Source organism: Venustampulla echinocandica, assembly GCF_003357145.1.
Source record: "Venustampulla echinocandica strain BP 5553 chromosome Unknown scaffold_5, whole genome shotgun sequence".
Lineage (NCBI taxonomy): Eukaryota > Fungi > Ascomycota > Leotiomycetes > Helotiales > Pleuroascaceae > Venustampulla > Venustampulla echinocandica.
The window spans coordinates 530,756-541,992 of record NW_022474210.1 but is presented as its reverse complement, the minus strand read 5'-3'; the positions used below and the strand labels follow the sequence as shown (position 1 = coordinate 541,992).

At 47.6% G+C, this 11,237-nt stretch overlaps 4 protein-coding genes across 4 annotated transcripts; 2 read left to right on the top strand and 2 right to left on the bottom strand.

Moving 5' to 3' along the window:
- Positions 1–665: 665 nt before the first annotated feature.
- Positions 666–1,450, bottom strand: BP5553_07094 (putative 60s ribosomal protein L23; the record flags this gene model as incomplete). Its single annotated transcript, XM_032015717.1, has 4 exons — positions 666–753; positions 807–1,099; positions 1,155–1,219; positions 1,423–1,450. The coding sequence occupies 4 exons, from the start codon at positions 1,448–1,450 to the stop codon at positions 666–668; spliced, it is 474 nt and encodes a 157-aa protein (XP_031867986.1).
- A 246-nt stretch (positions 1,451–1,696) lies between these two features.
- Positions 1,697–2,566, top strand: BP5553_07093 (25S rRNA adenine-N(1) methyltransferase; the record flags this gene model as incomplete). Its single annotated transcript, XM_032015716.1, has 1 exon — positions 1,697–2,566. The coding sequence occupies one exon, from the start codon at positions 1,697–1,699 to the stop codon at positions 2,564–2,566; it is 870 nt and encodes a 289-aa protein (XP_031867985.1).
- A 649-nt stretch (positions 2,567–3,215) lies between these two features.
- On the top strand, positions 3,216–5,731 carry BP5553_07092 (uncharacterized protein; the record flags this gene model as incomplete). Its single annotated transcript, XM_032015715.1, has 5 exons — positions 3,216–3,400; positions 3,455–3,508; positions 3,594–4,480; positions 4,926–5,152; positions 5,201–5,731. 5 exons carry the CDS (start codon positions 3,216–3,218, stop codon positions 5,729–5,731), a joined length of 1,884 nt encoding a protein of 627 aa, XP_031867984.1.
- Positions 5,732–7,349: 1,618 nt separating this feature from the next.
- On the bottom strand, positions 7,350–7,847 carry BP5553_07091 (uncharacterized protein; the record flags this gene model as incomplete). Its single annotated transcript, XM_032015714.1, has 1 exon — positions 7,350–7,847. The coding sequence occupies one exon, from the start codon at positions 7,845–7,847 to the stop codon at positions 7,350–7,352; it is 498 nt and encodes a 165-aa protein (XP_031867983.1).
- Between the last annotated feature and the right edge of the window lie 3,390 nt (positions 7,848–11,237).

The following is an 11,237-nucleotide window of genomic DNA, read 5'->3' as shown; positions in this document are numbered from 1 at the left end:
GAGAGAGAGAGAGAGAGCGAGAGATTGATAGATTTGCTAATGGTGCCATGTGTGTATATAGCTGTCCACTCGCTCACGGATGTATGCTGGAAGAAGTGCGTAACGGGCACGATTCGCAGTGGGAAGCTGGATAAGAGCGAGGAGAGCTGTGCGCAGAATTGTGTGGATCGGTTCCTGGATGCGAATTTTACGGTTATTAAGCATTTGGATAAGATGAGGGGGAGTCAATAGTGTAGGGGTTGATATGGGGAGATCTGGTGGCAGAATTGGGAGTGGATGTGGATGTGCTGGGATACCTAAGCTGTGGTTGAGGGGATTGTATTATTATACTGTATGATTATGGCACGGTTCATGAGGAATGGCTGGCTATAAGGATGTTGATTGAGAATGGGCGTGGGACTTCACTCTTACAGCCTGTATTATGATAGAAATAACTGGCATGGGATGGACATCACATTAGCTAGACCAAATTTTAGAGATATCTTAAGATTGAGTATCGAGAGCACTTTTGCGCAATTTTCATTGATATGTATCTCATTTACGCCTTTGGAATGCAAGCGCCAACCGCGGATTTCGTAGCCACGAAAAGCTGCCGTGGAAAATTCATACCCATGTCACAATCCCTCAATCATCAAGACAAGCCCCAAATTTTCAACCTGAATCGTTTAGACGATGGCAAGCTTGGTGGCAGCAATGTCAAGGGCGTCAACATCTGGTGTCAGGCGGGCAAAGGCCTTCTTTAAGCCGTCAGGTCTTTTAAAGGTGTTAGCTTGGTCACATATATAAATGCTACAATTTCCACATACCGGATAAGAGTGTTGATCTTGACGGTATCGATGTCATAAAGCTTCTTCAATGCCTCCTTGATTTGTCTCTTGTTGGCCTTGACATCGACGATGAAGACGAGGGTGTTGTTCTCCTCAATCTTCTTCATCGCACTCTCGGTGTTGAGAGGGTGGATGATAACCTTGTGCTCATCAAGACGAGGTGCGTGAGGGATCGACTTGCGTGGGTATTTGGGCGAGCGGGAGAGGACGAGGGTCTTGGGTCGGTGGAAGGTGGTCGACTTGCGGACCTTGCGGACCTTGTGGGAGAAGCCCTGATAGACATTAGAACCAGACTATATCAAAAAATTGAGGTTACAAAAAACTTACGCCCTTGAGTGCGGACTTCGCAGCAGCGTTGGCTTGCTTGCTACCCTTGCCTTTGGCGGCGACACCTGTAAAAACTTACGCATCAGCAATCGCTCTTGAAGAACTCGCAATATCTGCTGCTGCTGGTGCGCAAAACCCCTCCACAAAGCTGGCGCATGTTGATCGGATTATGGACCGAGAATTTCGGAACCCAAAACGTGCAGGACGAATTCCGACAACATGGCGCTTCAATGAGGAGGGCAGAAATTCGTTAGAAAGGGCATTGTACCTTTCTTTTGTTGTTCCTTGGGAGCCATGTCGAAGATGTTGTCGAGGTTGTCGTGAAGATTAACTGGCCGGAGTATTTTCGCTGGAAATATTTCAGTCAAGGTCAAAACTTTGTGGGAACCGAAGCCCTTCTCGCTTAATTCCTAGCGCATCGCAAAAGTTACGATAATATGTCACGTGCACCAAGCTGTGTCTAGAACTTCGAGCTCGGAATTTTCCTCGGATTCCGCAACGCAATATCTACCCTTGGGTTGCAACATGTCGCCTCTCCAAATATGGCCACTAAGAAGAAAAAGACCAAGCTGAAATCAATATCTTCTGGTCGTCCTCCTACCGTCAAACCCGTCCGGTCAATATCCAGCAAAGCCACGAGAGCACTCATCCGGACTCATCATACTCTTGAAAAGGATAGGGCGAAAGCTCTCGCAAAGGGCGACGATGCAAAAGCGGAAGCTATTGCGAAGCAAATTGAGCTGAATGGGGGTCTTGAAGCTTACCAAAAAGCAAGCTTAACCGGCCAGGGCAATGACAGAGGAGGAGATAGCTCAAGGATTCTAATGGAATGGTTGAAGCCGATTGTACCAACGTTAAAAAAGCAGGCTGGGGATGGGGAGTCACTGCGTCTATTGGAGGTTGGGGCTTTAAGTCTCACGAATGCTTGTTCGAAGAGCCGCTTGTTTGAGGTGGAAAGAATCGATTTGAACAGCCAGGCCCAAGGAATCAAGCAGCAGGATTTTATGGAACGGCCTCTTCCACGCGATCAGGATGAGTGTTTCGATATCATCAGCCTCTCTCTCGTTGTCAACTTCGTTCCAGATGCTGTGGGTCGGGGAGCGATGCTACTTCGGACTATCCAATTCTTGAGGAGCAGAAAGTACAGTGAAGGACTTGAAGACTTCTTGCCTTGCCTTTTCCTTGTCTTGCCTGCCTCTTGCGTAACAAACTCGCGGTACATGGACGAAGGACGGCTAGAAGCTATTATGGAGGCTCTGGGATTCGTCAGGGTCCAGAAGAAACTTTCGAACAAGCTTGTGTATTATCTGTGGAAGATGGGGACGCCGACCGTAAAGCGGAATTTCGGCTTCAAAAAGCAAGAAATTCGGGCAGGACAGGACCGGAACAATTTTGCGATAGTCTTGAAGTGAGGTCTAATTCTGGGGATGAAATTGGCATTCTACCGATAGGGTAGCAGCCTACTGAGAACGCCAAACACCAAGGTCTAGAAGCCCGCCCAATCAAGTGCTGAAAGTGGGCGGGAAAGCTATGTACATGCTCCGTACAATAGCAAGAGATTTGGAGAGTCGGTTTTCGGCCTGCAAATGATTTAGTATATAGTCATAGAATGGGCTTGGAACTACGACAAATTATTTTTAGAATATACGTCCATCCCGCAGTTTCCCGATAGCGTAGCTCCTACTATGATTCTTTATCAACCGTCTGCCAAAATGCCGATAGTAGTTAATTTATTTCGTACTGATAATGTGGCGTTGGTGGCGAATTGACCAATAAACGTGACATGTCTATCACGATAAGAGCATAGCAGCAGTGCCCCGCCGGCGCGATGATGCTTGGAGTCTTGGAACCTGGAACCTGGAACTACAGGGCACTTGCAAATCCGTCACGGGTCCTCCTCTTCCTGCCAATGCCTCTCAACTCATTTGTTTTGTCCTTGACGCATCTCTGCCCGTTTATTAAGACACTTTAAGCTTGACAATTCCTCGTTCATCTGCGGTTCATTGTCTGGCAAGAATCTACACCTCCGATTAACTGGATGTATCTGTCCCAGGTGCTATCATGCCTCGGAACCCAACAAATTGGGACGAATACCAGTATGGGACCTCCCATTCGGACAGAGGCTCTGTAGGCTCTGCCGGAGGTCGAAGCTTGCGGTTCAGCGAGCAGGAGGACGTATCCCCTCGTACTTCTGGTGCCCAGTTGGACGCGCCGGGAAATGGTACGCGTCCCATCCAGAGACGAAGGTAATGGGGTTCCAAAGGTAGTGGTTGTTTGGCCGCATACTAACTAAGCTCCAGGTCTTCGATAGCTCTCCGTTTGAATGGTCTTGCGCAAGTAGGAGGGGTGAACAGGTACGTTTTTGTATTTTCATTTTCCTAACATACCTCTTGCTCCTTCGAACTCCTCTCTCATGAGACCTATTCTAATATACTCTAGTATCGAGAACTTTGCCAGAAGCTGGACCCGAGCAGCAGGCTTCCCAGAAGTCGCACCTCAACATCAATCTTTTGTTTATGCCGACAACGAAGCCGCGGACGGGCATGATGAGACTATAGACTATAGAAGACAAGATCCGGAACATAGCCGCCTCCCTCGACATTCCTTAATCGGAGCACATCTTGAAGCTTCTGGGGCTCCGGAGAATGCTATCGATGATGAATCAATCGCCCCCGAAAATGAAGCCCATCCATCGCAGCCTTTGCTTCACAAGGAGTCAGCTGGGGTACTTGGCAGTGATAGGCCTAGCAACCAGGGAAGCGTGAGGGGTAGCCAGTCTATCTTTGGTATGGGCCCGAACCTTGCAGGAAGTTATGGAACTTCATATGGAACAATGCAGTCCGTTCTCGATGAACCGTCGATGAACCGGGCTGCCGAATTATGGAGACAACAAGAAGCTGCTGCAACGCAGTTAAGTGAAGGCGAACGTGAGCCTCTGGTGCTTAAAGCAGTTGAGCAGGATGGCAAAAAAGTCCTTGTTATTGCCGGTCGATCGACTCTGCCCCAAACGATTTTCAACTCCACCAACGTCCTTATCGGCGTAGGGCTTTTGAGTCTCCCAATGGGCATAAAATATGCTGGTTGGCTGTGTGGGATGGGATTTCTATTTCTATCTGCTGTCGTCACAGCATATACTGCAGGGATATTGGCCAAATGTATGGATGTCGACGCGAGTCTCATCACATTTGCCGACTTAGCCTTCGTCAGCTATGGACATAGAGCCCGGATAGCAACTAGTGTGCTATTTATGTTGGAGCTATTGGCAGCATGCGTTGCGCTGATAGTTCTATTTGCAGACACCCTGAATTTGCTGGTCCCCGCGATTGGTATAACTCAGTGGAAGGTACTGTGTGGTCTTCTTATGATACCCCTGAATTTCCTGCCTCTCAGGTTGCTTAGCGTTACCAGCGTCATTGGAATTTTTTCATGCTTTTCCAGTAAGTTTATACATTTTCTCCCTTATTGTTATTCTCCAGAAAAATCAAGAAATAGCCCGGGCCGCGGGCACATCCTCCTAGGTGCCATAACTATTGATTATCTATGCCACGGACCACCCAAGAAACAATGTTTCCAAATATGCCAAATCGAGCTCATAACTATGGCTTGTCTAGGGGCATTCGAGGGCAATTGGAATATCCTCCATGTTGTGGCATGAGCTCGTCTGCCCATTGATCTTTACGTCCGTTGCTTAGCCAAATTTTAGGGGCGGAGCCATAACATAATCCATACATTTAAATTATCATTGCTATTCACCTTACTAAGATCATTTAGTCGTCCTAATCATTTTCATCGACGGCTTCATAAAGCCAAACGCCCCTGGCTCCCTGCGTGAGCCAGCAGAAACCCACCTATTTCCACAGAACTGGCTCACCCTGCCGATATCATTTGGGTTGCTCATGTCTCCCTGGGGTGGACATTCCGTCTTCCCTAATATATATCGAGACATGCGTCATCCTTACAAATTTAAGCGGGCAGTTCGGGTCACATTCAGCTTCACAGTAAGTCGTAGATGCCCAGTTTCGTATCCGATGCTAATCCAACCTCAGTACCTCCTAGACTGCCTCACTGCTGTAGCCGGCTACCTCATGTTCGGAGATGGGGTTATGGATGAAATAACGTCAAACTTAATTGGAACTCCCGGGTACCCACACGCGCTATCCGTCCTCTTGACCATCTTCATCGCCATAATACCGCTCACCAAACTCCCTCTCAATGCTCGCCCCATCTACTCCACCATTGAAGTCCTCACCGGTCTAAACCGGCGACCAACATCTGAACCATTAGCTTGGTCCGTTAAAGCGCTCAAAATCGCATTGCGTATCTTCGTCATCGTCGTATTCGTGGTTATATCCATCCTATTCCCCCACTTCGATAGCATAATGGCGTTCATGGGATCTGCGCTCTGCTTCGCCATCTGTATTATACTACCGCTCCTATTCTACGTCAAGATCTTTGGGAAAGAGATCAGTACTAGTGAGAGGATGCTTGATTACTTTTTGATTGGCGTTTGCTCCGTCATGGCTGCCGTGGGCACGGTATGGGCTTTCTTGCCGAAGAGCCTGATTGGCACTGAGTAGGAAATTTATGTTTGGAAGCGGGTTTAATACGGAAGTAGCATGAAATTGATAGTTGTGGCACATGGTAATACCTATGGGCGGTGGTTTGTTTACTTGCATTTGAAGCGATAATCACATATTTATATATATACTGAGCGTTTGGGAACATATTTGCATTGTTACGTTTTTATATACATGACAGCTTACCAGCCATTTATTCTCATTATAATCAGCAATGAAGTTAGCAACGCATTTTCCTATTCCCCTTGGAGGGATGCATCTATATAAACTTAACCTTCACGACTAAATTCTCATCCGCAATTTTCACATTGTGCTTCTTCCATTATCCCGCCCAATTCGATCTATAATATGTACCTGATAGCGAACCTCTACAACGCCATTGTTAAATCTCCGCGTCCCTGATGGTATATATAGCTTTTATTATGGACGGGTATCCAATGCATAGATAAGAGGAAAGGAATTTTAACTTATTCCGCACTCTTTTCCTGAAAGGGTTATGAGCATCAGGCGATAGGAGATGTCTTCTGCCGTGTATTATATCACACTTCCCAAGCGGGGAAAGAACGTTTCGATGTTGAGCTTTTGTTATCCATCTCATATATTTAAGGGGCGAAGGGCTCTGAGTCATTGAATAAGGCGGCGGTAGGAGATATTTTGAATGCATTGGGTTGTATTCATACTTTTAAGTGAATACGAAACTCCACTCATATCCCCACTTTCTCAATTGTGGTAATATGCTAGGAAAGAGACTTGATGGATATTTGCATCTTGACCCGAATAAATCGTGTGCTAAAGCAGTCTCCTTCCTCTTTTAAGTAAATAAAATATAGCTTAAGAAGGAGAAGGAACCAGACTATGGTATAAGGATGGATGTCCTCGGACCCTGAAAGAGTATTATTATACGTAAAGTATACTTCTATCCTAATACACAGGTGTATTTTATTACTTACGAGCAATTTACGCATCGCCCGCTTCAAATAAGAAGGTGGATCGGTCAATCATACTCCATATTCCCTAGCCGCATATACTTCCACTTTCAAGACTAATACATCATCATCTACGTTGATTGCCACTTCTGTAGCCCTTGATGATCCTAAACTAGTCCTCTGTGTGCCATTATAGATAAATCTATAATTCTACGTTATAAGGCATCGAGCACATTAATTATATCATATAATAATATATACGCTGGGGATTGTGGGGGAGTGTGGATGGAGTATTAATAATGTTTTGATATGGCGAGGCTACTTCTTAGGTTATGGTAGAGGAACCACCTATGAGACTTTATAGGGGTGTTTGTGTTAGATGGGCGTTGGTAGGAGGTGGTTTTATAGCTGAATTTTAGTGGCATTGTGTGTTGGGTTTTTGGTTATAGATTGGATAGGGGGTTAGAGGGGGAGCTGTTAGGAGAGAGAGAGGTGGGATATGTAGAGTAAGAGAATAAGAAAGGGGTGTAGAGTGTGCTTTGTTGTATGGTCTAGGTGTGTGGTCTTTAGGGAGTTCATAATAGACGGCAAGAGAGCGAGTGTTTGTATATTGTGTTTTGATTTCTTCTATTGTGAGATTATAGTGACAAAACCCAGAATATGAAGCAGGCGAGCCTCATTACAGAGCCCTCCTACACCTCCCCCTTAAGCTTAACCTCCTCAAAGCTCCCCACCAAAATATTCCCCTCCCTCTCGTCCCCACTCAACGGCACATTCCCCTCCCTAACCACCACAAAGCTCTTCATACCCGCCCCCTTCGCAGCCTGCACCTCCTTCACATTATCGCTCAAAAACAGCCACTTCCCAATATGGACGTCTCTCGTCTTAGCGATCTTCTCATAACTCTCCTTATCCGATTTAACACCCGCATTCACGGTATCGAAATAGTCGCTAATCAGCGATCGGAGATCCGGTGTAGGCTCCGCATTAGTGTACTGGAAAAGCAGCTTCTGCGCGGCCACAGAGCCGGACGAGTATATGATGATGGTTATTCCTGCGGCGTGCCATTTCTTCATGGACGGCGCCACGTCTGGGAAGAGCGGGCAGCGTAGTGAGCCGGATGCGTAGCCTTGGGTCCATAGGTATCCTTGGAGGGATTTCAGGTAGGCGATTTTTACGTCCCGCGACATGAGGTCCTCGACGTGGGATTGGAGGGCTTGAGGACTGGTGCGGTGCGAGGCCGGGAAGGCATCCCGGTAGGGGGTGAAGTTGGGGTCATCCCATTGAGTGGCGAGGACGGAGGGTAGGGCTTGGAGTGCGTAGGGGAACTAGAGAAGAGAGAGGTACTTAGTTCTGCGTTTGCGTGGGAAGCGCGAGGAATTGGTTGGGGGTTGGTATCGCGGGGTACAGCGCAGGTGATGTGATGTGATAATGATGATGCTCTTACTGATGCTGATGCTGCTGCGGGGTGAAGGTAGGGGCCCCTTTTTTGAGTGGTGAGACTTTCACCTGAGGCTGGGAGGGCGGAAAAGGGGATACATGATAATCGGTATGAGATAATGGTGGAAATTGCAACCAACGAGAAGGTTGCTCAAGCCATAGGAGCTGTAGGAGCCCGTCCGATGATGGCCACGATGTCAATGCCGCTTCCCCCGCAATGTCTCACTCGTGGAAACATACAGAAACACTGCACGTACTACATACATCAGGGCATTGACCAAACAGCAAATAGATATGGAGGATCTTCCATCCCTAGCGGAATGCAACCAACCGACGTGTTGGGTGTGGCAGATGGTTTTCTTTATTCTGTGATACCGCACCACTCAGGCCCGTTGCAGGGTCGTGGGGGGTATGCAGATTGATGCAGAACAGACGAATGCACAGAACACAAGTGAGAATAGACGGGCAGGAGTGGCGAATCAGACATTGGGCTTGGACTTCCAGCCTTCACATTGAGGTGACGGCGCATTACCACCTGACCCATCAACCAAAGCTGGAGAGCGCCGAAATTCCATTGCTTTTTCCCAGCCACGATGTTTACCGATCCGCGCCTTGGAATTCGAAGACAGCTGCTTGGACAGGCTTTTGCTTTTGATCGGTACGATCCGACGACGACTTCGTCTCGTGCCCCAGAGATCTCCTGGAACTAGTCATATTTTGATCTGCACATTCCAAATCTTATTGCGGGGAAAAGCTTCGTTGTGGCGGTTTCAAGAGATGAGCTCTGATCGAGATTAAAAAAAAGAAACATAGCCACGACAACCGCGCAAGAGAGAAAATCAGATAATCCCACCTACCAAAACATCTTTAACGAACGATATCGGACAAACCGTTCCCTCTGCACACATCAAGCAGAAGTCAGTTTTCGATCAGAACACGTGACCGGCATCAATCCCATGATTTTCAACATCGAGTCCGACAGAAGTCTTCTTCGGGAACACTGACCGATATCCAGCAACACCACCTCGACATCCTGCAGTTCAGCCATCTTTACTCGTTTTCTTCCCGCCCCGCTGCAGAGAAAGCCAAGCAAGCTACCAGGAGCTCGGTGAATGGGACTCTGATCGCGTCACGTACGTCGGTCCGCGTCTCCCTGGGAGAAAAAAAACCAACAAGAAAAATCTCTTCGTTTGTCTTTCGCAAGGGCAAGTAAACAAATGCCGTTATTGATTCCACTCCCCGAGGTCCAGACTAGGTTCAGCCGGAAGCGGTGAAGGGGGGATAATAATCGCGATCGTAAGTGCCAGTTTGCAACCCTCAGAACTTCAGGACGGGAATAGCGCAATCCCGATAACCAGTGAGGAAGGGGTCCTCGGAGCAAAGTTGACTATGGTGGTGGAGAGATTATGCAAGCTGCGAACCTGTGTGCGTCGCTTTGGAGGAAGATAACGGTTATTGGGCGCGGTGCACGAATAGGATGGCCGAGGTTTAAGATTGTGATGGCGGTGAGTGACGGTGGTTGACGAGTTAGACTTTTTTTTCATACTCCGTCGTGCAATAAAGTGCCAATAATACTCTAATTTGATGGGTGTCGGTCGGAATGCAGGCGTATGGATCGAATCCACTCAGAAGCTGCCCTGGTCGTGCATGCGGAGTGGTGTTCGCCAACACATAGTATTGCTACTTCGTACTATGCTAGGTAATACCAATACGATGTACCGGTAGTACGAAGTATGTACACATGGAGACGCTGTACTGGGCTGAACTGGTACACCCTGTCCATCCCCGATTCCCTTTTCCTGGTGTTGAGCGGAGCCAGCAAGGCTGCATCATGGCAGCGCTGTACGCGGTACATGGCCCAGACATACTTCTGACATACATTACATGTGCAGTACGAGGTACTGCATTAGTACCATGCACGTGGCAAGAAGCTCTGTCTCCCCTCTCTCTGGGTCTCGGTGGAGTCGCCGAGGCATGCATTGTATGTAGTATGGGTATTATGTTTACTTACGAGGGCAGAATTTGATATTGGCTCGGATAAGGCCCGATACTGAGTTCTTCGAGTGAAGACATTTTGTGAGACAGGATGAAGAATCTTCAAAAACAGAGAGAGACACTCACCCAACGCCACTGTACGGAGTATCTATTCCCGACGGTTGTGTGTACTATCTGCTACCTACTGTAGGTACGAAACGAGTGTCTTGCCGGAATTCTCCCCGTTGCTCATGAAACGAAACTCCCTACGGCAAGTAGCCAGCCGGCGTGGGGATAAACAAACAAGTCCCTTATCATTGTTGTTGTTCCAGATTACCTACCTACCTATAGGTATGAAGGGACCATAGCACCGCAGATCAGAACCCCTTTTTCCCGGAGAAGGCATAATGCAAAGTACCCGTACATAGCAAAACCCGTTGCTGTGTTGCCCGGCCATGCGATATGATGCTGATGATGATGCTGCATCTAGGCAGGTTCTAGTTACACAAGATCAGCGCTGCTGTGCTATGCTGGTTGGCCCGGGTATATCGCTCTGTTTATGTTTCCGCTTGATGTGATGATGATGGCATTGTTCGCTCACCAGTCATTTGATGGATCTACGTGTTCGGTTTCTGCTTATGCTCTGGTATTGATTGATTGATTGATTGATTGCACCTTCGATTATATCATATCATATCATATTATCATATCAATCAATCAATCAATGGAAGATACCGTACTACGTCAACGGCAGTGCAGCGGTGGCCGACGGCTATCGCGAATCGCTGTACTACGTAAACATCCATCGGATATCGCCCATCAACCAACTCCCGGTGGGGCGATTGCGATGATGCGATTACGGATAATGAGACGGATTCGCTGGTTTCAGCAGGTTTTGGCGATCCTCGATTAATGCGATTTTGTTGGATGGTTATCTTTGTTGGGTCCTTCGATACCGCTTTCTTCTAAGGACAGGAAAAATGATAGAGTTTATATTATTATTATTAGAACACCGATGGATATGGTACGTAGATGCTGTGCGGTTAGGTGGCGGTCGCAGGAATCCCTACTGCGTACAGCGGGGCGATTTGGACTTCGAAGCGCTGAGGCTACGAAGCATCAGCATATGATCCTCTCCTAGGTATCCAAGGAGCAGCAACTCGATA